Source organism: Branchiostoma lanceolatum, chromosome 1 (assembly GCF_035083965.1).
Source record: "Branchiostoma lanceolatum isolate klBraLanc5 chromosome 1, klBraLanc5.hap2, whole genome shotgun sequence".
In the NCBI taxonomy this organism is placed as follows: domain Eukaryota; kingdom Metazoa; phylum Chordata; class Leptocardii; order Amphioxiformes; family Branchiostomatidae; genus Branchiostoma; species Branchiostoma lanceolatum.
In genome coordinates this window covers 7,454,886-7,479,986 of record NC_089722.1, presented here as the reverse complement: position 1 = coordinate 7,479,986, position 25,101 = coordinate 7,454,886, and the positions used below count along the sequence as shown (strand labels likewise).

The window sequence follows — 25,101 nt, the reverse complement described above, 5'->3', positions numbered from 1 at the left end:
GTTCACTAAGAATGCTGGGACTGGATTCTTCCATTACTCACCAGGAAGGGATATTCTGTTTAGTGAAAACTTAATTATCCCTCTTAAAATAATAATGAGTAGATATTTTACATTTTAACAAATATTGCTTATAATTTGAAGTAAGCTACATATCTTCAACTTGAATACTGGCCTTAAGTGTAAAGTGACTCTATAAAATAGGATATTAGCATCCCTACAAAAACGTAATAGTGGTAAAGTCCAGCCATCATGGCCGACCAGAAGCAAGACGAGGAGGAGGGAGTGCGTGCAGTCGACCTGATTCATCCTGAAATCCTCAGCAAAGATACTCTGATCGATATTCTCACGGAGGTATCATTAATTACTACATGCTGTGAAAGTTTTGTTAAGATTCGTGATGTAGTAAAGGAACAGGATGTGTTTTCCCTACGGTGCGTTGTGCTTGCGTTACAACATGCCGCACCTGTTTCAACACTCAACCGGCTTCATAAGGATTTTACTGTGGAATTCTTTGCGTTATGTTGCGTCATTTGCGCCATACTTTACTGTCGTCATTTTCTCGAGTCTATCCATTGTTGTAGCGCTGTTGACCTTCTCCATGTACTTCTGCCTTTATGTTTATATGAAGCAAGCTATGTCAAGTTATTGAACTAGATGATATTTGCCTCACGCTATGAGCAGAACACCATTCAAACTGCAAGTAGATCACTTTCGATGTCGACTTGTACTACAAGTTTGTAACCCCCTAGAATCTGTGAAATCGTATACATTACGCTGTGACAGAAATAAAGTAACCACTCAAGGAAACATGTTCTCTTTGAAATGTGGTATTTTATACTATGTTGGATATTCAGCCAGATAAGCATTTAATCTTGTCTACAGAGACTAGTCCTGAAGAATCACCATGGTAACCCGAGTCTGGACAAGGCTCAGCTGGTGGAGATGTTCTACAAGGCTGTCACTCCTAAGCCACAGAGAAAGTACAGGTATGTGTAGAGTATAGAGTAGAGTAGAGTAGAGTAGAGTAGAGTAGAGTAGAGTAGAGTAGAGTAGAGTAGAGTAGAGTAGAGTAGAGTAGAGTAGAGTAGAGTAGAGTAGAGTAGAGTAGAGTAGAGTAGAGTAGAGTAGAGTAGAGTAGAGTAGAGTAGAGTAGAGTAGAGTAGAGTCGAGTCGAGTCGAGTCGAGTCAGGTAGGAAGTCTGCTTCCAGTTTAGGCCACTTCAATTCAGCTAACTGTCATCACTGGTTTCTGGGGATGGTCCAGAGCTCTGTTGTCGTAGATCACTTGGTGTTGTTTCATATGACAGTCCAATCTCTCCTTATGCTGCATGTGATTGGTTAATTTCACACTGTCACTGTAGATCCTCCTCTTGTTGTCTTCAATAGATCATGATGTAGTATTGCTGTATGACCCAAAATCTTACTCAATGTACAATGTTTTAGCCGCCCTTGATAAGCTTGACTTGGGACAGCCAGCTTTGCCTGCCCTAGTACTAGAGTAAGAAACAGCCATGACTAAAATAATCAACCTAGAATTGAGGTTGATGAAGGTTAGACATCCAGGTTGAATTGAGGTTGTTCTTTCTTAGATAAGCTAGGTTGTACTATTTTGGATAAAGACAGTGTCAAGTCAGGAGGAAAAAATACACCATGCACAACAAAAGTTAGATTGAAGTAGAAATAAAAAATGGTATTTCACACCTTCATATGTGTATGTTTGCATATTTCCAGGTTAAACAGACGAGGCAGAATTATGACTAAAGCTCAGATCAGGCGAGCCAAACTCAGGGCAAAGAAGTCTGGTCAGCAAGAAGTACAAATGAACATGGGGCTGAAAAGGTAATGATATTTCATCCTTCCATCATTATCGCATTTTGCTTTAAAGACTTTTCCTAAATCTGATGAATCTGTGCTAGCATTCACTTTGTTGTGTTTTTCTGATATCAATCTCCACTTTTCCATTTCATTTTAATCTAGGAGTGCATCTCCCACAGAACCAAGGCTGAAACCTCCTATCAACTGTGTAAATTTTCAACGTAAAACCATCAAACTCGGTTCCTCGCCTAAAAGTGTGGCGGCTCCCAGTGAAACAAACACAGCAGCAGACAGACTTAAGCCCTCTCCGACTCCTGTGAATCCCTCCAAAGTTCCGACAACCACAAACTCATCAAATGGTTCCTCCAAGTTAAAGCCTGAGCCCGTCACGTTAATGACAGACCCAGACAAGAAAAGCACAGCTATCAAGTTAGTCAGAAGTCCCCCCACCAGTCCTACCAGTCCCATTGCCAATACTGGAATAGTAAAGGTGTCTAGTCCAACATCTACTGAACCTCCAACATCAGCAATAGAATCAACTGAACAAGTTACGGAGAAGAGAAAGAGCTCAGATGATACAGAGGTGGGTAGAATGGCTGATATTCATTGATAAGATTATACCCTATACAATATGTTCAACGTCTCCTGTTGTATGTTGACAGCAATACATATACAACTGTAGTGTGTGTATGTGTATGTATAGATATGTACACCATACACACGTAGACACCTTATTCATTTGTGCATGAAACAACTAGTTCAGATTTGTACTGACAATTACCAATTTATAATTTATGATTCTAACATGAACCTTGTAACAGATATCATATTAGATTTTTACAAATTCCCTTTTACATGAAGCTATTGAAAGATGGTAGATTTTTTGCCAAACAAATACAACATCTATGGCAAAACATTTTTGGACATATCTCTCATTATCATAGTTGATGATGTTTTATTAGATTCTTGCCACTGACAAATACTGTGTTTTTCCTATATTTCAGGTCTTGTCGGAACAGGATCTCGACAAGAAGAAATTCAAGCCCAGTAAAATCACATGGCCCTAAATATTTTAAATGCCAGTCTTAGTGCAGAATAACTCTGCATTGTACATTTGACACAAGATCTTTTTCTAGGAGTCAGATTTCTGTATATATGAAGTGGGGGATTAACAATTTTGACATACTGTGAATCACAGTACAGTAAATTCGTTTATTTTCGCATTTGGAGGGGATGGGGGTTTTGTAGTGTTTTAAGTTCGCAGTGAAAACACTTCTGTAGTACAGCAGTACCGCTGCAATACTAAAACACTTATTTGCAGCCTCATGATTTCGCAATATGAGGTCACTGCAAAAACTGTGAAAATTAGACTGCCGCAAACATTTCAAAATTTACAGTATGTTTTAGAAACTCTAGGCACTTTGCTAAGCTGTCTAAAAATACTACCCCACTATTGCGAATGCCACGACCTTGAACCTGTTGAACAAGTGTTTAGGGAGGATGAAGGTTAAGGTCACAATTTGGTTCCATTCTTCAGTTTGGACATCAGTCACGTCTCTGAGGTCGTTCACCTCCCAGAATGAAGGCCAATATTCAGGAGCAGTTGCAAGGAGGTAACAAGAAATAATAAATGAGAGACAAAGTTTTTCTTTTACTATATGAAATAATGGAATATGTTTACTTTCTTGCAAGCTGTGAAGCAGACATGTCATGAAACTATGCTAGGAGATTATATTGTTTCATACAATGAAATGTACATGTACTAGCATTTATGATTATCATATTTCACATTTGCTAACCAAATACCAAGTTACTGCTAACAACTAATTTTTTTGTGATTTCTTCATGATTTCACTGTTTTTTGGAAGAAATATCAGGAGTATATGTTTGGTACTTGATTCAACCAAGGAGGTTTTTCTATATAAAACCTCCTTGATTCAACGAAGACAGCTAATATCAAACTTTGATACTGAGTATTTCATGTCAAATCGTTATTGAATTTTGATACATTTCCCTTAGGTGTCAGTCAGAAAGATTCTGATATGCCCATAGTGGCCTAAGGTACATTCACAGATTCCCGCTGCGCTGTGAATGTCACAACTTGCTGTAGTACTCCTCTCCCACAACCAGGGGGCGCTTTATCTCTGCTAGACACCTACAACCTGTAAAATAATAAACATCACCTTTTAAACAAAATATGCCATGGCGGGAAATCACAGTCAAATGTGCTTATTTAGATGTTTTACTGTGCTCTATTGGCAGCAATGATTTTTTTGTTTTTGACCTCTGTTACCTTAGGCCATGTTGATTTTATTATAATATAAATCAACATGGTCAGGAAGGATGAACAAAACTAAACATACAGAATATGGTGTACCGAAATATAGATTCTTCTTTGTTTTCAAAACTTCTTCTGTAACTTTGAAATTGACTTAAACATTCTACCACATTTAAGTCATTTTCTGAAATATTGTATTTTCTCATTTTGCAGCTGCTTTTCACGATTTACAGTGAGGTCCAAAACTTTCCTTTTTTTGGAAACAGAAGAAAATTGATAAGCAGGCGGATGTCATCCATATGATCAAATCAACATGGCCTTACCAGACAATGCCATAGCTAGGTCCAACTCATTACGCAGTATCTTCAGCACTTCAGCCACCCCATCTTCTCCCTGGGTAGAGGGAAAAGGTTCACTGTGCATGAACTATGAAAGCTATGTCTAGAAAAACTCTAAAAATGCATACAACAAAAAATGTGCAAGATAAAATGCTTACACACCATATTCAACAGGCATCCAGAATGGTTGGATAGATATCTTGTACACCTACTTGGACAAGGGCATATCATAGCCTCCATGGCAGGCTCTCTGGGCCTTTTTTTTTGCTTTTGCTGATGACTTCTTTTTTCTTCTTCTTTTTGTGCAGCCAGGCAACCAGGCCTTACGGTTACGGGCTGGCAGCACAAACAACCCTTTACAAAAAGAAGTCATCAGCAAAAGCTCACCCCCAAAGACCCAGAGAGTGTGCTAGGCATGTTATGCTGCACCTACATTGTAAGCCAGTCCCCAGATGGCAGGGCGGGCCACAAACACAGCCCGTGCCCCCAGTGCCAGGGCCTTTAGAACATCTGTTCCAGTCCTCACACCTCCGTCCAGGTACACTTCCAACCTCTCTCCTACAGCAGCAACTATCTCTGGAAGAACCTCGATCTGACAAGGAGGATAATTCGCATTTGATAAGTGAGAATATTGACATAGTACAGTAATACATGAGAGTTAGTGGTGTTGAGTGGCCATGCAAGTAAAATAAGATCGAGTGGTCACAGGTTTGATTCCCGCCTAAATGTTTCTCCTGGGAAAGGCACCTCAGATGACTTTCCTCACCCCTACCAGGTGTAAAAACGGGAACCTGACTTCGGTTGGGGAGGTAAAAAGCAGTGGAAAGAGAAAAATGGGCTCTGTCTTCCAATACCGTGCCCTAAATGCAGTAATTGGACATCCCACTGCCCCTACGCTATTTAACAATTTTACCTTACAGAAGAGTGACCAGGCCATGACGTCTAATGCATTTTCCTATCATCTTGCTCAAAAGCTCAGAAGTTCCTCTGACTCACAGTAGCTGGAACTCCGTCCAGTTGTCTCCCTCCATGATTGGACACAAGAATTCCCTTCACACCTGGGTGCTCCAGGGCTCTCCCAGCATCCTCTGCTGTTAGGATTCCCTTCAGTATGATTGGTAGGTTGGTGATGGAGCTCAGCCAATCAATGTCCTTCCACGAGAGACTTCTGTCCAGAGGATAGGGACCACAGACCAGGTTCTGCTTATCTTTGGACTGGAATGCAAATTTTGTTTAGGTGACAGAACACCAGCTGGTATTTAATCTCGGTTGCAGTTTGAGGTATTTGAAATGTCTGTTTTAAGATCTTTAAGTGTAGTGTTGCTCTTTAGGCATAGGCACAGTAGTGCCACCTACACAAGAACATACAATGATACGAGTGCAATTAAATGTCATGGGTCAGGGCAATATGATATACAATATAGAAGCTGCTTCAGGACGGAAAATTTGATCACTGTCTTAGGCCAAGGTTCGTCCAAACAGAAACTGAATTTTCAGGCTTAGGGTCGGGCATTTTTTGGCTTATCAATATTATGTGCCATTTTTTGGATGTATCCAGAAAATCTGGTATAGAATCTGAAATCAGCCAAACAACGCAACAACAACAAAAAGCTAATGAGGGTGGACAAACCAGTGTGGATAAAAACACATGCTCTATACTTGGCAGAGGTAACAAGCATACAGACCGGGGCAGCCGATGACTGTATTCCCTGAAAGTTGGGTATTCTCAGATGTGGAGGACGCTGAAATCTGCTCCTCAAGTTGGGATATCTCTTCCCCGGAACCGGTGCATCTACAGTAACCACCAGGGCCTTGTACCCGGCTAACTCTGCCCTCCGCACCAGTCGTTGTGTGAAGGGTCTGTCAGGCATGATGTACAACTGGAACCACTTCAGGCCACCAGGCGAGGCAGCAGAGATTTCCTCCACAGAGTTGTTTGCGTACATATTGACAATCATACAGGTGTGGAGCTGGGCAATAGCTACAAAAAAAGGAGACGCTATTAGGTTGAACAATTAATCTGATGTTCATTAAATCTCCACCAAGTTTTGCAACTAGTGCTGGGTGAACAGTGAGTTTTCAGAGACTGGCATTGTTGGTGATTGGGAGCAGTAAAGCCCAACTGATACTTCGATGCAGATTTTGATGTGTACTAAAGTGTTCTGAATGAATCCTGGTCCTACCTCTGGCTGCACAGATGTCCCCATCAGGCCAGGCTAGCCCCTGTAGCGCTGTGGAGCTCACACCAACAGGAAAGTCAACCTTCTCCCCCAGCAGAGTCGTGGACAGGTCTCTACGCGATACGTCACGCAAGACCCTCGGCCGAATCCTCAGTCTGTTGCAGATCATATAAACTTGGTTATCTAATATTTTCATTTGTTCATTTTCATCAGGCTCTTGGCCCTTATCATTGGTGTATATGAGTGTGTACTGTGCTCAATTGCGATATCCTTAGTACAGTATGCATTGGGGTACAATTCGTGAGCTAATTGTTGCCTACGATTTTCATTGCGGTAGGAGCACTAGCTCTTACTAACCTGCACGTTACTAACTTGCACGTAACTAGAGTTAGTGCTCCTACTTTTACTATCTCACCTTTTGAAAGCCTCTATATTCTCCTGAAGTGTCTGACATTGGTCCGCTCCAGTGCAGATGACTTCCTTGTGGACTCGTGAAAGCTTTTTATTGGCATACTCCTCAAAATCTGCCACGCAAACCATGCGGCGAGACATCTCGGCTTTCAACGTTGGAGGAACAAAAAGTAAATTTATTTACACATGTAGTAGTTTTATGGTGTTGCTGAAAATAAGCTATCAGATCTGATGTGCGGAGTGGTTAAAATGCTAGTTGCTCAGCGATCTCTATTGATCCTCGTGATAACTACAATTTGTCCAACAACAACGTCAACTGCACAAGGCCAATGATTAAAAAACGTATGTTTTTAGCAATAAAAGTTTGTGACTTAATTCACGCGTTAACGTTGCTGTATGTATCTATATCCATACTCCCTTCCTCCTGAGCTAATACAGTATACCTGCAGCAGAAATAGTGGAATGGTGGGTACTTATTTATGTTTGTTCTAAACAGTACAACACCAAACCAGTTTTATGTGTGCCTTTCACGTACAGATATTGCACGCAAGCATCACAATAGATTATAAGAGCATGGAACTCTTACCTCAGTCAAGTCATAGGCTGTGCAGAATACACGGTCAAGTATATTCCAGATCCAAAAGAAAATGACCAAAAGATTGGACGTGTGTGCAGTGCACTGAGGTCAACCTTTGGTCCTTAATAGCAATCCAAATAAGTCAAACATTGACCTCCAAGCAGATACAAGGTGCTCTGGCTTGTTTCGCATGACATTATAGATCGAAAAAGAAGTGGTTATCATCAAATAGGACGAAGCAGGTTTAAGTAAAACTCCTTGATAGGACATATTGCTGGAGGAGGAGATATTTCATAGGAAAATGTCGGCATTGTAAGAACAAGTGCATCTACTTTTTCCACTATCATGGTTTAGTGTACTTAGTAGCTTGTTTGTACAGGCAGAACGAAAGAGAGCAATACCGTAGATTGACATCAAACTAGTCTACTGATGGACATCGTTTATTCACGGTTGTTATCTGTTAGTTGGGTTTAAGTATTGATAACAAGGTTACTATCTTATGGTGATAATACTGGGAATGATTTGATTGATACAATTCAACCACACTGATGAAAATTGCAAAAGGCGAGCAATCTCACAGTTCTACCAAAGTGCATGGCACGTAGAGAAATCGATATAACACCCGGTATTGAAGATTCTTTCATATCCACAGCCCTTCAAACATTAAGGAAATCCAGCATTTCCAGATGCACTGTGAATGTCACAACTTGCTATAGTACTCCTCTCTAACCACCAGGGGGTGCTTTATCTCTGCTGGACACCTGCAACCTGTAAAACAATAAACATCACCTTTTAAACAAAATATGCCATCTAGCATGGCAATAGTGCATACATGTCCTTATCTAGATGCTTCACTTACACCTGTGACAGCACGAAAATCTGAAAATGATATAAATCCTTACCAGACAATGCCATGGCTAGGTCCAACTCATTACGGAGTATCTTCAGCACCTCAGCCACCCCATCTTCTCCCTGGGTAAGAGGGAGACAGTTAGCTTCACTACAAACTTCGAGGTAATGTGTGGAAAAACAGGGATTCTAATCATTCATGCAACAAAAATGTGTGAGATAGAAAGCTTATACCATATTCAACAGGCAATATATTAGTTGGGCACAGTTATCATGCTTCTGATAAAAGAATAACTTTTAAAACCATGGATAAAGGCACGTTATGCTGGGCCTACATTGTATGCCAGTCCCCAGATGGCAGGTCGGCCCACAAACACAGCCCGTGCCCCCAGTGCAAGGGCCTTTAGAACATCTGTTCCAGTCCTCACACCTCCGTCCAGGTACACTTCCAACCTCTCTCCTACAGCAGCAACTATCTCTGGAAGAACCTCGATCTGATAACGGCAAGATAAGAATTATTTTCATTCAATAAGTGGGCCTATTTATAAAACATAGTAATACACGAAAGATATTGGCACTGAGTGGGTCTGCTATGCGCTAGCAGACAAAAGATCGAGAAATCACAGGTTTGATCCCTGGCATCCTTGGCTAAATGTTATTGTTAGGTCCTTGGTAAAGGCACTTAAGATTTTTCAATTCTCACTCTAACCAGGTGTAAGAGGTCTAACCACCTGACTTTGCTTGGAGAGGTAAAAGGCAGTGGAAGGAGAGGGATGGGCTCTGCCTCCCAATATCATGTCCTATTTTCCTATCATCTTGCACAAAGTTTTTCTGACTCACAGTAGCTGGAACTCCGTCCAGTTGTCTCCCTCCATGATTGGACACAAGAATTCCCTTCACACCTGGGTGCTCCAAGGCTATCCCAGCATCCTCTGCTGTCAGTATTCCCTTCAGTATGATTGGCAGGTTGGTGATGGAGCTCAGCCAATCAATGTCCTTCCAGCAGAGGGCGGGGTCCTCAGGGCTGGCACCACTGCCATAGTTCCGTTCATCGTTGGACTGGAATTAGATTTTATTTATTATATTCTATTTATCTTCAGTGGGTCAGTTGGGATGTATACATTGCAAATGGCTCAGGTCTACTAAGCACTCCCATCTGGCTTCTTCTTCTTTGCCAGGATCCCTGTCATCCTCTTTACTCCCACGACAAATGAATGGACGTCGTCATAGAGGACATGAAAATCATGCAGAAACTAACAAGAATGGTTGAGCTCCGATACATATTCTGGACCGCCTGTCCAACGTGCTGGAGGTCAATCAATTGTATCTCTAGTTCTTCCATTCTGAAAATGCAAACATCTTTATTGAGGAGGCAGTGAACATACTGACCTGGGATGTTGATGACTGTAGTCCCCTTAGGTTGGGCACACTAAGATGTGGAGGGAGCTGAAACCTGTTCCTCAGGTCACGATATCTCTTGCCTACAACTGGCAAGTCTACCGTGACCACCAGGGCCTTGTACCCGGCTGCCTCTGCCCTCCGCACCAGTCGTTGTGTGAAGGGTCTGTCAGGCATGATGTACAACTGGAACCACTTCAGGCCACCAGGCGAGGCAGCAGAGATTTCCTCCACCGAGTTGTTGGCGTAGGTACTGACAATCATACAGCTGTGGAGCTGGGCAGCAGCTGAGGAAAAGAGAAGCAGAATTGAAATCAATCTTCATCCTCTAACATACTCATTACTGACAATGACAGAGTCGACATACATGCAATCTATCACTTTACATGTCCTTTCATTGGGATATATGTTTCTGTTTCAATGTTTCTTTTAAGTGAGGTACTTGGTATGGGAAGCTTATGCTCTTCTTTTAGATTTACAATTAAGAGGATGTTAGTTTTCCTGACAGCTGTGGAAAAATGTGGCAGACCAGATTCTTCCAGTGTCCAATCTATGTCTACTTGACAGGGTCTGTGAATAGAGTTTGTAGGGACTGAAATGGTAGGTTATTTAGAGTAATATTTCTTGCATATGAACCCCAAGATACCCTGCGGCCCAAATGAATCCATCAATGACAGCATCCATTCTCAGGTTAAAGTTGTTTTAACCTTCTCCCAGCTGCCTAACTCCATCATCAATGCAAATCCGGTGCAAAACTGCAACCTTAGCAGGTTGAAGACTTATATCCCGCTCATATTACGCCTATCATAACCAGCTGAATAAATCAAAAGATTTAACTGGTTAATTCAACCAGCTTTCTTTCTTTCCTCTTGAGGTCTTTTCAATTTAACCTGTTAAAACCCTTATTTAACCGGATAACTAGCTTTCATATTAGGCTAAGAAAGACGGTTAAATTAACTGGTTGAATCTTTTGATTTATTCAACCGGTAAACGATAGGCTTAATATGAATGGGTCTAGATGTCTGTGACTTGTTTAACACTGAATCCCTGTCCTACCTCTGGCTGCACAGATGTCCCCATCTGGCCAGGCTAGCCCCTGTAGCGCTGTGGAGCTCACACCAACAGGAAAGTCAACCTTCTCCCCCAGCAGAGTCGTGGACAGGTCTCTACACGACACGTCACGCAAGAACCTCGGCCGAATCCTCAGTCTGTACACATCACATACATCCAGTGACACATGCAATACCCAATCTTCAAGCAGATGTCAGTGGACTAAATCATCACGTTTTTCTACCATTTTCTGTGACAAACTGCCTTCGTAAGGGCTACATTTGTTGAGCCCAGGTGAGGCAGTTTGTCACAAAATGGGGCATACCGGTAGAAAATGTAACAATTTAGCCCACAAACATCTGCTTGGAGATTAGATAGTCCATGTATTGCATACTTTGCTTGTTAAAGCTTATGCAACTTGAAAAACCACCTTCCCAACGGACGTTTCCTTGTTACGTATACAAAACTCACAACAGTCAATTCATTATAACTAAAGACTTCGTGACCAAAAAAGTTGATAAAAGCTACATGATTTAGTCTTATTCTTAGACACTACAAGTGAATATAGGAAAAGTCTTAGACACTACAAGTGAATATAGGAAAAGAGTTGTTGTACCTATCATTTTTGGGACAAATATATATGATGATTCTCATATAACGTTACAGTAGGTCTGTGACAATATCTGCGACAAGGATTTCTTTAAAAGTGAAGAGATATGCTATTGGTCAGCAGCGGCATGTTGAAAGACTGAAAAGGGAGTTGTTTTACAATTACACATACATGTATCTCACCTCTTGAATGCTTCTGCATTTTCCTTTAATGTTTGACACTGGTCCGCTCCAGAGCTGAAGTACTCCTTATAGGTTCGAGCAAGCTTCTCATTTGCATACTCCTCAAAGTCTGCCACGCAAACCATGCGGCTGGACATCTCGTCTTCCAGAACCCAAAATGAAACAACCCAAAATAAAACAACCAAAATTGAATTAAAGTTAGCAGTTTTCTAGTGTAAAGGATCACTTTGGTATCAAATCCAATGCGACACGTGTTTCAGCGACTCCTATCGATTTTTATCATAACTACAGCTTGTTATCATAAATGCAACTAGAATGGCAACATTTTCGGGAAAATGCAGGATATTCCCCTCCCATTACCTACACCTCAAATATGACATCCTTAGCATCGGCTGTAAGGGTATTATGAAGTATCTGAATAAATTATGCAAAGGAGGTCGGCATTTGCATAATTTATATACTGGTGTGTTCACCTCTCCTAAAGGTACCTACATCTGAAATATGACAATAGTAGCCTTTACGGTGAGGGATATGCATAAATTATGCAAACGAGGGCCCTCATTAGCATAGTTTATGGCCAGATTTTATGACCCTTCCTAATGGTACGTATATCTCAAATATGACATCCGTAGCTTTCACGGTAAGGGAAATACAAGTTTATGCCGTAATTATGCAAATGAGGTCCACATTAGCATAATTTATGGCCAGGTGTATTCGCCTTTCCTAAAGGTACCTACAACTCAAATATAACATCCATAGCCTTTACGGTAAGGAAAATTAAAATGTATGCATAAATTATGCGAATGAGGTCTCCATTAGCATAATTTATGGCCAGGTTTCCTGACCTTTCCTAATGGTACCTACATCTCAGATATGACATCCGTAGCTTTTACGGTAAGCAAAATACAAGTTTATGCATTAATTATGCAAATGAGGTCCACATTAGCATAATGTATGGCCAGGCGTGTTCACCTTTCCTAAAGGTACCTACATCTTAAATATGACATCTGCAGCTTTTACGGTAAGGGAAATACAACTTTCTGCATTAATTATGCAAATAAGGTCCTTATTAGCATAATTTATGTCCAGGTGCATTCACCTTTCCTAAAGGTACCTACATCTTAAAGATGACATCCGCAGCTGTTACGGTAAGGGAAATATAAGTTTATGCATTAATTTTGCAAATGAGGTCCTCATTAGCATAATTCATGGCCAGGTGTGTTCACCTTTCCTGAAGGTACCTACATCTCAAATATGACATCTGCAGCTTTTACGGTAAGGGAAATACACGTTTCTGCATAAATTATGCAAATGAGGTCCTCATTAGCATAATTTATGTCCAGGTGCATTTACCTTTCCTAAAGGTACCTACATTTCAAAGATGACATCCGCAGCTTTTACGGTAGGGGAAATACAAGTTTGTGCAAAGATTATGCAAATAAGGTACTCATTAGCATAATTTATTGTCAGGTATATTCACCTTTTCTTTAGGTACCTACATCTCAAATATAACATCCGTACATTGTAACATAAGGTACATATAACTTTCTGCAATACCATTAGTAGAGCTACCACCGCACATCTACTTGGTTTTTGGCAGAAGAAGAAGAAAGAAGAAGAAGAAGAAGAACAGGCAAGCAAAAACAATATATCCCCCTTCCCACTGGAAGGGGAATATAACAAGTGTGACGTTATTTTTCCCTAGTCTCTACCAGACTAACTATGCCAGGGTTTCACCTGCAGGCTCCGTAAACGGGCGAAATGTGATCTTCACTGTGGACTGACTCTACTGGCTAATTATACATAATTATTCATTATTCCCTTTTCTGCCGAATTCTACGATTCATACGCCCGTAAGAGGGCCTGGTGGAGGCTAATTTTCCCCGGAAGTTTTCATCAATGATAAGACTATAACGTTAGCAATACGTACAATACATTCTTAGTGTCACGTTCCGTACCCACACCTAAAGCTACCTGGCCCACGGGTCGCCTCTACCCATGATAAACAATGGAATAGTAATGGCAGCCATCATGGCCATGTTCTTCAGTATCGATTCACGAGTTCCTCATTCCGAAATTTTCCTTTCACACCAAATGTCACACAAAAGCGTAACTATACCTGACACTGTGGTACTCTTACCTGTCACAACATAGGCTGCCTGTACAGAATTTAATACATTCTAACGTTAGATCTACAAAAGTAACTAGCACCACACTAATGGTTGCGAGGCAGAAACGTTTACCTTTCACCGGTCAAGGTCACCTGCTAACCAAATATATCTCCAAGCAGATACGAGGTGTTTGTGCTCGTTTCTATACGAATTCCAGCTACGCCTAACGTGCGTTATGCATTGCATCTTGAAAGCAGCCTTCAGTAAGCGGGAACATCAGAAGTGGTTATTTTGTACATAATGTACATATGACATATCACTGGCTTCAGGTGAAACGTGGGCGTTCAGTAGAAATAACAAAGTTATCAAACGCCCTGTAACTTTTCCCACGTCACCATTCGAGTGCAGCTCACCTTACGTCAGCTCAGAACCCTTGCAGAACTAATCTGACATACCCAGCCCATGTAAGGTTAGTTTATTAATTACCTCTAACATATCAGTTATATGGACATTCTACTAACCAGGCAGTTGTACGTAGATTAATTTCGAGTTCAATGCCTATGTGTAAGCTTATTTTGGATCCTACGTAGATGTTTTGAAGAAGTGTTGCATCACACACACGGTCTTCCATCCAGCAAAAGTTAACGATGGGGAGGGTGATTTAAGAAAAAACAGGTGGTTTTCTGGTGGTTTATGGCCACTAGAATTGTCCACGTGTGCTAAGGTACAGTCTTAGCATGAGGAACACTCAAATACCATTGAAAACACCTGCGTACATGTCTCTCTCGGATAGACGACGTAAATGTCAGGATACATTCCCTCAGTTGCACGTGGTTATTTCGTGCGTCACTTGTTTGTTCAGATCCCTGCAGTTACGAAAAACAAAACACTTGAAAACGTATTTGAATAGTATCCCAGCTGAATTCAACCCGATGATACATACTTTTCCTCGCCACTCTTTGCCCAAAGTTTCATCAAGGGAACGCTTTCGTATTACATTTGTTTGTTAAGAAGCATTGTTGTCACTTCCTATTCTTTCGTGCAGACGACATGAAATGGGCGGTGGTTATTGGCCTGTTGGTTGTCATGACAACCGGAGAGGCGATAAGGAACTCCACAGAGTGGCTGAAATACGAGGAGGAATGGACCAGATACAAGACGAAATTTGGTACGACATCTATCAATGGATGATTCTTTCATAACAGCTATCATCTGAAAGTAATATTACTTTTACATACACATAAACATCCTTTACAATGTTAATACATGTTAGTTAGCGTTAACCCTGTTTGACATTTTTCTGTCTTTCTTTGGCAAGTGGCCCTCAAGACTTCAAAAAAGATAGTCCAAGAATATGCAGTGTTGCTCACCCGTAGCGCCGGTATTTTATTTCCTTTTCCAACCAGCAAAAGTGTACATGACACGAGAAGAGGAGGCTCGCAAGGCGAAAATCTTCGGCGAGAACTTGGAGTATATTTCCAGACACAACCAGGAGGCTGACCGAGGGCTGCACTCCTACAGACTGGGCGTCACGCCTTTCGCTGATATGGTGGGTAAAACCATGCTTGTAGAACCTCCTACTTTGGGCTATCTTCATGATGAAATAGCCGGCATAACGGCCCTCCGGCGAGGCACACCAGCTTTCCAGGCACGCGGCACGGCAGCATTACACTGACCAATCTTTCACATCTAACCTTTGCACATCTAGTTGTCTTTAAAAAAAAGTCATCTACAGACAATGTCCCTACTGTGTTTTGGGGCAACGAGTTGCGAACGAATTGCACACCACCATGACACGATAACAATAAGAAAACTATACGTAGTCGATGTCATAATGTAATGAATACCATTCACACTGAGATACCACGCCTATACATAGTGTTAATGTGATATGATGTTGACTAGAGTCGTGAAAAACTAATTTCATCATGTTGCAGACTCCGGAAGAGTTCGCCCAATCTCGGTCAGACGTCGCAAGGATTTTGAACAGCCAGAATTCGTCTCTGGACAACCTTAAGACCCACGTGCCTTCTTCAGAGAGTAATGCCAACATGGAATACAAAGACTGGCGAGATTACGGTGTCATAACGAAAGAAGTACGCAACCAGGTAGGGCAGGGGTGGAATATGGAACCATTTTATGGTCACATTTCTGTTACTTTTTGAGGGTGTTTTGAGTAACAAATCATGTTAAGAATATTTGATTATCTCTATTTGTGACAGAGCAAATAACGATAGCAAGTGCCAAATCCCAATACAATTTCAGTGACTTATAAGTTACAAAAATGCTCAAGTAAGTGAGCAAACCTGTATAGTATGTAATAAGTAATATTTCTCTTTTTGCAGGGGAACTGCAACTCCTGTTATGCCTTTGCTGCGGTGAGCTTTTCTGAACATTTTGTGGACTTCGATTAAAAGTTGTGTAAACTAACAAGTTCATACCGATCCGATAGCTTTACAAGTCTGCTTGATTTTCTTCTAAGCGAAAGTTTGACTACCACCACTATAGACTCAGTTGCAGATCCGCCGGACGAGGATGGCCATCTTCTCGAAAATTATAGCCCCGTAAAAACTACCGGAGAACAGAACGTTGTCAAAAAAACGTCCACCAGAGACTCAAAAGAATACCACTGGGCCTGTCCGTGGTGCTGATTGGCATTCTAATGGCTCCAGAAACAGAAAGTCCCACTCCACTGGATCATTAAACTACTTGTATATTGTGAATTCCTTTCGATGTTTGCTATACTAAGCTAGTATTAGGCATCTATACTAGTTGTTCTAGCGGGGTTTGTATTTTCAGGTTGAGGCTATTGAGTCCTATTTCGCCATTGCCGGCCACTCCCTTACCAGGCGGAGTGCTCAGCAGTTCGTGGACTGTACGGGGGGCTACGGGAACAAAGGCTGTACCGGCGGCACGGTCAGGAACTGTTTCATGTACGCCAAGAGAACATCGCTTATGACCGAGGAGAACTACCCATACGCGGTACGATATTTGGAAGTTCATGTATAGGTATTGTCTGTTTGGTTGTCCCGGCGTGTATGCAAGTTTGTTCTCGCTGGCCGATGCAAGTGTGGGCCCGGGTGGTGGAAAATGGTGTAACCGGAGACTTGCAGGATGGGGACGCCGGTTTGGCCCGTCCCCAACGTCATTGCCGAAGGCTTGGCACAGGTCCAATGTCCCGTAGGAAGGCAGAAAATACATACTATTAGACAGACTATAACAAATTATTGTAACTATTAAGTTTTGTATATGTGATCCGCCTTCATTTCATATACTAGTTATGGAAAACAGTAGAGTGACTTGATTTTGAATCAAGTCATAGATTCTGTGGTATTTCTTGCTTTGATTGGGATTCAGTTAAGCACACAAGCATTATATTTCGTCCACAGGGCAAGAAGAACAAGAATTGCAAATATAAGAAGGTGGCATCAGTGAGAGTAAGTAATATCTATAAGATAGAGAGGGGCATCGAGGCTGATCTGAAGGACGCTGTGGCGGATGTGGGACCTGTGGCTGCCAGTATACATGGGTCTCAGAAGGACTTCTACCTCTACAAGTCAGGTAGGGTACGGCATGCGTTTGATCAAACATCGGGAAAACAAAAAGTGCGGTGTTTGTGATCCAGTGTTAGTGAGCCTGGATCACAGGGTTGAGAGTTCGATTCTTGGCTTTTCCTCGGTCACCCAACCTGTACGCTTAAGTCGGCGTCACAATTCATGCAAGCGTCGGCCGAATTTGTAGATCGCCCGAAGGTCGCCGAATTTCAAAATCGCCCGAGCGTCGACCGTATTTTCCACTGAAAATCTCGGGTGACGTCCGTCGAACACTAAAAGCTGAAAAATCCCCCATGAGATGGTACCATCTCTTGGAAACGTGGTAAAAGGTATATATTCGGATCAACTCTGATTTCTAAAAATCACCCGAAGCCGAAAATGCACATTTGAAGCTCGCCAACGCGTCGGCCCAGCTGAATTTCTTATTTGTGACGAGGGCTTAAGGTCCCTAAGGCCACAAGACGACGATTGCTGAGCTACCGTAGAGCGACCAAAATTAGATTTGTGTGATGGCCCTTGGTTTCATGTTGCAAGTTGTAAAAGTTAACGATGACAACAAAACACACAGCGTAAAACGTTCGTTCTTTATCTATAAAATTTGTTGAGCGATCTGTCAAATGTTTGGTCGCTCAGCGGTCGCAGCCCCTTGAATCCTCTAGTAGAAAGGGCGTGTGACGGAAAATAGTCCTTGTATGTTGTTAACACATGTTAATCCTACTTTTGACAGGAGGAAGGGTTCTATTGTCACCGTCTGTTCATCTAGTAAGAGAAGACAATATGATTTTCTGTGAGCAGAAATTACGGACAGATGTGACAAAATAACCCCACTTCTTTTTCGTATCTTTCCAGGTATTTACAACAGTTGTCCCACGGATCATAATGGCAGATACCTGGACCACGCCCTACTCGTCATTGGGTTTAGGGATGAACATGATGGCAAGGACTACTGGATTGTGAAGAACAGGTACGGTACATTATAGCAGATGTCTAAATGAATGATTGAGTGAGTGAGTGCATGAGTTGAGTGTGTAATTGAAAAAATGATTGAGTGAATGAGAAAGGGATTGATTGATTGATTGATTGGTTGAGTGAGTAAGTGAGTGAGTGAGTGCATGAGTTGAGTGTGTAATTGAATAAAAATGATTGAGTGAATGAATGAATGAGAAAGTGATGGATTGATCGATTGATTGATTGGTTGATCGATTGATTGATTGATTGATTGATTGATTGGTTGGTTGAGTGAGTGAGTGAGTGAGTGAGTGAGTGAGTGAGTACGAGTGAGTGAGTACGAGTGAGTGAGTGAGTTAGTGAGTGAGGTCGGGCAGTTCGAATCTCATGCCTCTTTGAAGTCTGACCCATCGTCGATATGATATCAAACATCGACCGTGTTTTAATCGACTCTTTCTCTCCTTAGCTGGGGAACCGGCTGGGGCGAAGGTGGGTATGGCAAGATCGCCATGAACCGGCAAAACATGTGCGGCATAGCTGACAGGGCCACCTATGCTACCGTAAGGAAGAAGTAAACGGGAAGGACTACACACAGAATGTTTTTCTTCATGTTATACAATCTTTAAAATCCTATGGATGACCGATGACACCATCTTTCTGTAGTGCTACTAAAGTAAGTTCCACTTAGATACCTGTATTCTTGGTTTAACTGATGAACTTGATTATTGAAGAACAAGCAAAGCTATCCAGTATACGGCATCAGTCGACCCTGCTACCAAAACATTGATGTACACAATATGCTGAATACTAAAATATGTAATTCTGTGTTATATATGTGATAAAGTTTGAAATATGTACGCTAATGGTTTTCCTTGAGGGATGGAACATTTCTAGATTTCGTTTAATGGCTTACTAGTATTTACACTACTGGCTAGAAACTTTAGGGGTTTGAAAAAAAGCCAAAATGTTTGAGAACTTTCAGAGCGATTTTAGAGATAGCTTATCTTAACAATGTTTCTAATAATGATCCAAATGGAACATAATTTTGTTCTCACAATGTATTTGCTTTAGTTTTTTTAATATACATATGCTAGATTGATATTATTTTGGTTACTTATTAAGCTTATTTGTAAGTATTGTCGTTCTGATTACATAAAAACTGTGAGAAGAATCAATAGATTTGCAAAGTTGCTGCTGCTTTAAACTGTGTATAATTTTATATAATCATTTATAAATGCATTTTCTGCTCAGCGACGGCGGTAAACTCGTAGGTAACGAGGTTGACCTCAGACAAGCGGGTAGCTGGCTTCAGTGGCGATCCCACACATGTTGTTGTTGTTGCGGGCTATCATGATGTAGCCATTGTCTCCCCAGCTTGTTCCCCAACTGCAACACGCATACGAAAAAAATGGAATCAACAAAATCAAACCTCCTTCAAGAGATATCAATCTAACAAAGTTATTTCATTTTCACTGTGTATATCCACGGGTTGTGGCATATCCTGACAATGCAAATCAGTTGGCCTTTGTATTGCAAAACGTACCTGTTCTTGACAAGCCAGTAAGGTTTGCCTCCCGAGCTGAAACCATATCCGACCACCAGGGCACTAAGGTCCAGCATGGTAGTGCTACAGTTTGGTTCCTCATACACGCCTGAAAGAAGACACGATTTTCAAGGATGCTGTTGGATATCTAAGAAGGTAAAATGAATTCAAGAGGAAAACACTAAAAATCGATATCATCACAACCTACTTGCATTGCTACATACAAAATTAGATGGAACGCTACTTGTTTGCGAATTGGAGGGATGGCAATGAAACATGGACTTTCAGGATTATTTGTAAGCCTGAAATAATAGATGGATGAAAGATACGTACCACTATGGTATAACTGGAAGGAGGGATGGCTGGCGTCAATATTGACGGAGATAGGCCCGATATTAGTGACAGCGTCCTTAAGAGCCGTTTCTCCGCTCATGATATTGACGAAACCGGTAATGGTGGCAGCACTGCCTTCTTCGTCGAATCTGCACTCTCCATCCTACCGTGCGTGGTCAAGTAATGGTCGATGTCATTGTTGTGGAAAAGCAAGTGTCAAAATATCAAAATATTACATGCTGTTATATACACACTCTAGCAATCCAGACCGCACATTCTGCGTGTTGTTTGTGTGAGCTAACGTTACATTAGGATTACTATCTGATGATGATTCATTTCATTGTAGAAATTCACCAAGGTATGATAGAATGAAGACAAAAACGTTTAAAACCGTGAGAGCACCGAGCAAATCGCAGGTACAAGGTACATACCACTCCTCCGTACGGGTAGGATGCCTCTGTTGTGATTCCACCGTTCTCCGTGATGTACTGGAAAGCGTTTTCTGTCATCCCCCCTTGGCAGCCATAATTTCCATAGCTACCGCTGCAGTCCAACAACTGCTGTTCGCTCAGGGAAACCAGTATGCCGTTGTTGAGGAACCACTGACACTCCAGAGAGCCGGTCTATATCGTGTACAAAGAAGTCAGCCAGTTTGTCTGTCTCTCTCTCTCACAAACACACACATACACATACACATACACATACACGTACACATACACATACACACACATGCATATGCACATGATACACATACACACACACACACATGCACATACACACACACACACACACACACATACACACATGCATATGCACATGAACATACACACACACACACACACACATCTATACACACACACATCTATACACACACACATCTATACACACACACACACATCTATACACACACACATACCCACTTATTATCATTAGCACAAGCATTATCATCATCATTATCATTACTATCACAGATCAATGATAGTTACTATCACGATTATCGCAATCATTGTATAATACAGTGTATATGATAGTATTTGAAATGATTATGATGGCAAGTTGTGGTAGGGTGTATCAATCATCAATAAAAGTAGAGTAACCATAAAAGGCACTATCTATGTGGACATAAGAAACTGTTGACTCACCGCACTGAATGCCCAAGAAGAATAACACTGTCCCTAAAACGAGAGAAAATGGGAATGATATCAACAACATTGAACGAAAAACTCTACTTCAATCCTTTTGGATCCTTTAGCCCGATTGGAGGAACAAGGCGACAAAAGACGATATATGCGCCACTGTTCCTCAGCGGATTGAAGAAGCACTGCAACTGCATGTAAGGCTGATGTGGATGCTGATTGGCCCATTGAAATACTGTAAATGCATTTAAGTTCACGTGGTGTTTTATTTCGCGCTAAGGCGAAAACAGTGTGTTTGCGGTGGTTTAAAGTTCGCGGCAGCGCTATAGTAACACACTGCCACAGTATTGGACAAAAATGTTCGCTGTGGTATTAAGTTCGCGGTAAAACGGTCGTCGCGAAAACCGCGAACATAAAACCGTGCATCGCGAACACTTCTGCATGTACAGTATACTGATGTATCAATTTAGACTTATATTTGCTGTACGTGCCTAATACGCCAAAAAGTGATTGACAGCTGAAAGACCAATGAGTAAGTCCGCATCCTTACCTGGTCCTTGACGGGGGTGACACAACCCTTGGTACGCCAGTCGACTTCGTCAGCTGCTCTCCGGGTGCGGGTGTGGCCAAACTCCAGCACTTGGGCAGTACCGTTGGCACTGCCACTGGACTTATCGCTTTTGACCATGGTCCGGGCAACATATTCTTTGTTGGTCTGTGCATTCAAACATGAAAAGATTTTCTTTTCAATCGTTATAAATATATTGATTAGTGTAAATGCAAAGACTGTTAGATGTGAATATACATCTAGATCGATAGACGGTGTTCGTATGTGAGTCGAGGGAGAGAGCCGATTGGGCCGATAGTTTTGTTGTAGAAAGCTGTCGAGGATAGCCGGGAAACAACATCTATCAGGTCTACGAAAGCGATTGCCAGTGGTAAGATCTCGTGATAGATTACTATAGCTGTAGGATCATGGACAACGCAGAAGGAAAACAACACATTACCATGGCAACATACATGTGGCACATGCGTACTGTGTCTGGTCCGGTCATGGAGCCTGCATTGCACTCCGTTTTTCCCATCATGCCAAGCCGGGTGCATAAAGATGCACTATGTCGGCAGGAACGAGACTTACCATGTGGGCGAGCCTGTTGACACCCAGCCAGTGGCTGTGACGTCCAAGATCCGCTTCCTTGTTGTGTTTATCGATGGTGTTGAGGTTTTCCTCGAAGATAGACCGCCTCACTCTGTCTTCGCGGTGGCTAAATGACAGATCTGCATAAAAAGATACCATCATAGTGAAAACATATTCTTGTAATGAATGAGATATATATTAAAAAAAAACTGGACCGATTTAGCTTTCAACGACTAGGCCAGTGTAGTTTATATGCCACCAGATTATGATGTTAGTGTGTGTCACATAATTAGGTGTCACGTACCATAAGTTTCCTTGTACTCCTCCCAGTCCATGTGCTTTGCCATCGACATAGAAACCATGGCAACGCAGGCAATCAGAAGACGCCACATGATGTTAACTGGAAGAGAAAAGACAGAAAGGCTCAGCGACACAAACCGCATTGAACAAGTAAATATATTCCTAGTAGGCTACCTGCGTGACAAAATGAACGATAATGACAGATCAAGATCTTGCAAAGCTGATCCGTCATGGAATCACTTCTACGTGAAATGACGTCTGTTCACATGTTGACTTATCTGTTCACTTGTTGTGAGGCAGACTATTCAGTGAAATGTCAAAGTTCTACAACTGAAATGGGATACCTCACGCAAAGATCACAACTTGCTTTAATAATATGGGCGAAACCGACCGTGTCATGTGATCTTCGATGGTGCAAGTTCCTATTTTCAACCATACCATACGGAACTATTGTGACTATATAGAGGGACAATCATCAGATTTATTTCTAGGATCTAACCTCTTTTAAAAAACAATTGTCGTAATTTATAAGATGGTGTATTCAGTCACCAGAAGGTCTACCTGATCAGCTGAAACATTTCCTATTAATGCTAGGGTCACATTTCCTAACCGGGACCCTGCCGGGCTGTTTGCGGAAACGAAAAATCAAAGTGTATGTCAATAAATTTGCACAAGCTATGTTCTTAAACAATTTGGCGTACGTTTTGTGTTTTTGTTGTCTTTTATATCACCATTTTTGTTCCCAAAGACTGACCGGTCGGGCCCCGGATTGGAAATGTGACCCTAGCATAAGCTCCCTTTATACACAGACGACCTTCTTCGGACTATGATTGGGAGTTAGTCGTGAGCGCGGTCATCAGTGGTTGGGAGTAGGGCGATGAGGTTGCCCTCTAACGTTAGTACTAGTCTTTAAAAATCGTCTGCGCCAGCCGACCATAAATGTTGAAAATTAAAGTCGGGACTCATCTACTGCTTGGATGCGACGAGAAGAGCGAGCTAAAATAGCAATAGGATCGATTCAAGGCTACTCCCAAGTCCCAACCCAATGATAACCACGTGTAAAATGTAGCTTTTTAAGAGCAGAGTAGAGTAGATCCATACAGCCAGGCAGGAAGATCTCTTCCAGTAATCTAGCACGAATAAATGAATCAAATATTAAAAAGGATGTCTCCACTACGATAAACTACGTGACCACAAACTCGTTCGCTTCTAAGATAAAGTGCGTCAGGTATTTTTACCTGACATAGCAAGGACGCGCCCCCCACCCACACACCATCCGTTCTCGGGAGTTACAAAGAAAATTCCTTCTTAATAACACTACCTTATCAGACAGGCCATCTCTTCTAAACCCTTAAGACAGCTTCTGTAAATATTTAGATTTTTCTCAGTAGATATATTCCCACCTGTGAGACAGAATATGTCAGAGATCTTGCAGTGCTGGTCCGTCCCGAAGTCACTTCTGTCCGGAATGCCACCTGACCAGTTTGCTCATTTGTATACTAGTATAATGAATGTTCTTGGATAGACCATCCAATGTCATATCCCCACCACGGGAAGCCATGCGTGAAGTCGGTAAACATCACGGATTGGCTTATGAGACCGACAGTGTCATGACATCTTCGCTGGTGAAAATTCTTGTTTTCGCTCATTTGGGAAAAAAAGGCCGTGACGTTGTAACGTTATGTATGAATTGGAATGAATGAATATTTTTATCCTACACACAATACCGCACTGGGTTCAAATACAGGCCGCAACAAAGAACAGTTTATAGATACATGTAACGTTATACATTGTAAGCTAGCACAAGAACTATAATCAACTATCAGTAGTGAATTCGACCTCTGCTCGGTTCTTTGTGATAGTGAAAATGTAGGAACAGATATGTTTTATTGCCAGATACGTTGATGAAAGTTAGACATCCAGGTAGTAAGATACGCCAAAAAAAAATTTACTCAAGCAACTGGATGTTTGTCTAAACTCATTAGAAATATGAACTGGTCTGTATTACTTAGGTGTATGAAGTAGGTAAACATAGCTTGTATCAGTTTACAAAGTCCAGTTACAGAAGGACCATCATTATGTAGTTCTATGTTGTTATCTCTTAAATGTTCTAACGGGACCGGTCCTAATCCTGACCGTCGATGTTCTAAGCAAGCGCACAGTGGAGTGTGACACTTAACACATGCAACATAAGCTTCAATTTTGTAGAGTACTTGAATTAAAGCTTCACAGTCGTGTGTTTATCATATGCAATTTGTAATAACAGCACACCGGAGTGCATTGGTTTTGAAAGTACAGGATTCTCTTCGTAATGAAAAGAAGTTGTTTAACCAACCAACCAACCAACCAAC

The 25,101-nt window shown here is 41.6% G+C and overlaps 5 protein-coding genes across 8 annotated transcripts; 2 read left to right on the top strand and 3 right to left on the bottom strand.

Annotated features, from left to right (window-relative positions):
* The first annotated feature begins 236 nt into the window (after window positions 1-236).
* Window positions 237-4,050, top strand: LOC136435652 (uncharacterized). Its single transcript, XM_066429336.1, has 5 exons — window positions 237-351; window positions 883-986; window positions 1,731-1,838; window positions 1,977-2,397; window positions 2,819-4,050. Exons 1-5 carry the CDS (start codon window positions 250-252, stop codon window positions 2,879-2,881), a joined length of 798 nt encoding a protein of 265 aa, XP_066285433.1. The 5' UTR covers window positions 237-249; the 3' UTR covers window positions 2,882-4,050.
* On the bottom strand, window positions 3,864-7,879 carry LOC136434065 (2-Hydroxyacid oxidase 2-like). 2 transcript variants are annotated; one of them, XM_066426792.1, is made up of 7 exons: window positions 7,026-7,879; window positions 6,614-6,765; window positions 6,116-6,411; window positions 5,427-5,645; window positions 4,864-5,022; window positions 4,416-4,485; window positions 3,864-3,976 (listed from the first exon to the last, which is right to left on the bottom strand). In XM_066426792.1, exons 1-7 carry the CDS (start codon window positions 7,160-7,162, stop codon window positions 3,909-3,911), a joined length of 1,101 nt encoding a protein of 366 aa, XP_066282889.1. In that variant the 5' UTR covers window positions 7,163-7,879; the 3' UTR covers window positions 3,864-3,908. The 2 variants fall into 2 exon arrangements, with proteins under 2 accessions (XP_066282889.1, XP_066282977.1); XM_066426880.1 differs by lacking the exon at window positions 4,416-4,485 and having other exon boundaries at window positions 3,869-3,976.
* A 126-nt stretch (window positions 7,880-8,005) lies between these two features.
* Window positions 8,006-15,282, bottom strand: LOC136433884 (2-Hydroxyacid oxidase 2-like). Of its 3 annotated transcripts, none has more exons than XM_066426589.1 (8): window positions 15,169-15,282; window positions 11,688-11,829; window positions 10,902-11,053; window positions 9,837-10,132; window positions 9,288-9,506; window positions 8,783-8,941; window positions 8,501-8,570; window positions 8,006-8,366 (listed from the first exon to the last, which is right to left on the bottom strand). In XM_066426589.1, exons 2-8 carry the CDS (start codon window positions 11,822-11,824, stop codon window positions 8,299-8,301), a joined length of 1,101 nt encoding a protein of 366 aa, XP_066282686.1. In that variant the 5' UTR covers window positions 11,825-11,829; window positions 15,169-15,282; the 3' UTR covers window positions 8,006-8,298. The 3 variants fall into 3 exon arrangements, with proteins under 3 accessions (XP_066282686.1, XP_066282764.1, XP_066282604.1); XM_066426667.1 differs by lacking the exon at window positions 15,169-15,282 and adding an exon at window positions 13,931-14,059; XM_066426507.1 differs by lacking the exon at window positions 15,169-15,282 and adding an exon at window positions 13,828-13,937.
* Window positions 14,448-19,491, top strand: LOC136434182 (cathepsin L-like). Its single transcript, XM_066426973.1, has 8 exons — window positions 14,448-14,966; window positions 15,205-15,347; window positions 15,736-15,906; window positions 16,144-16,176; window positions 16,598-16,780; window positions 17,188-17,359; window positions 18,202-18,316; window positions 18,767-19,491. Exons 1-8 carry the CDS (start codon window positions 14,849-14,851, stop codon window positions 18,873-18,875), a joined length of 1,044 nt encoding a protein of 347 aa, XP_066283070.1. The 5' UTR covers window positions 14,448-14,848; the 3' UTR covers window positions 18,876-19,491.
* LOC136434765 (digestive cysteine proteinase 2-like) lies at window positions 18,887-24,675 on the bottom strand. The gene is made up of 9 exons (XM_066427849.1): window positions 24,154-24,675; window positions 22,755-22,850; window positions 22,451-22,590; window positions 21,863-22,027; window positions 21,319-21,351; window positions 20,608-20,799; window positions 20,177-20,339; window positions 19,844-19,952; window positions 18,887-19,686 (listed from the first exon to the last, which is right to left on the bottom strand). Exons 2-9 carry the CDS (start codon window positions 22,840-22,842, stop codon window positions 19,587-19,589), a joined length of 990 nt encoding a protein of 329 aa, XP_066283946.1. The 5' UTR covers window positions 22,843-22,850; window positions 24,154-24,675; the 3' UTR covers window positions 18,887-19,586.
* Between the last annotated feature and the right edge of the window lie 426 nt (window positions 24,676-25,101).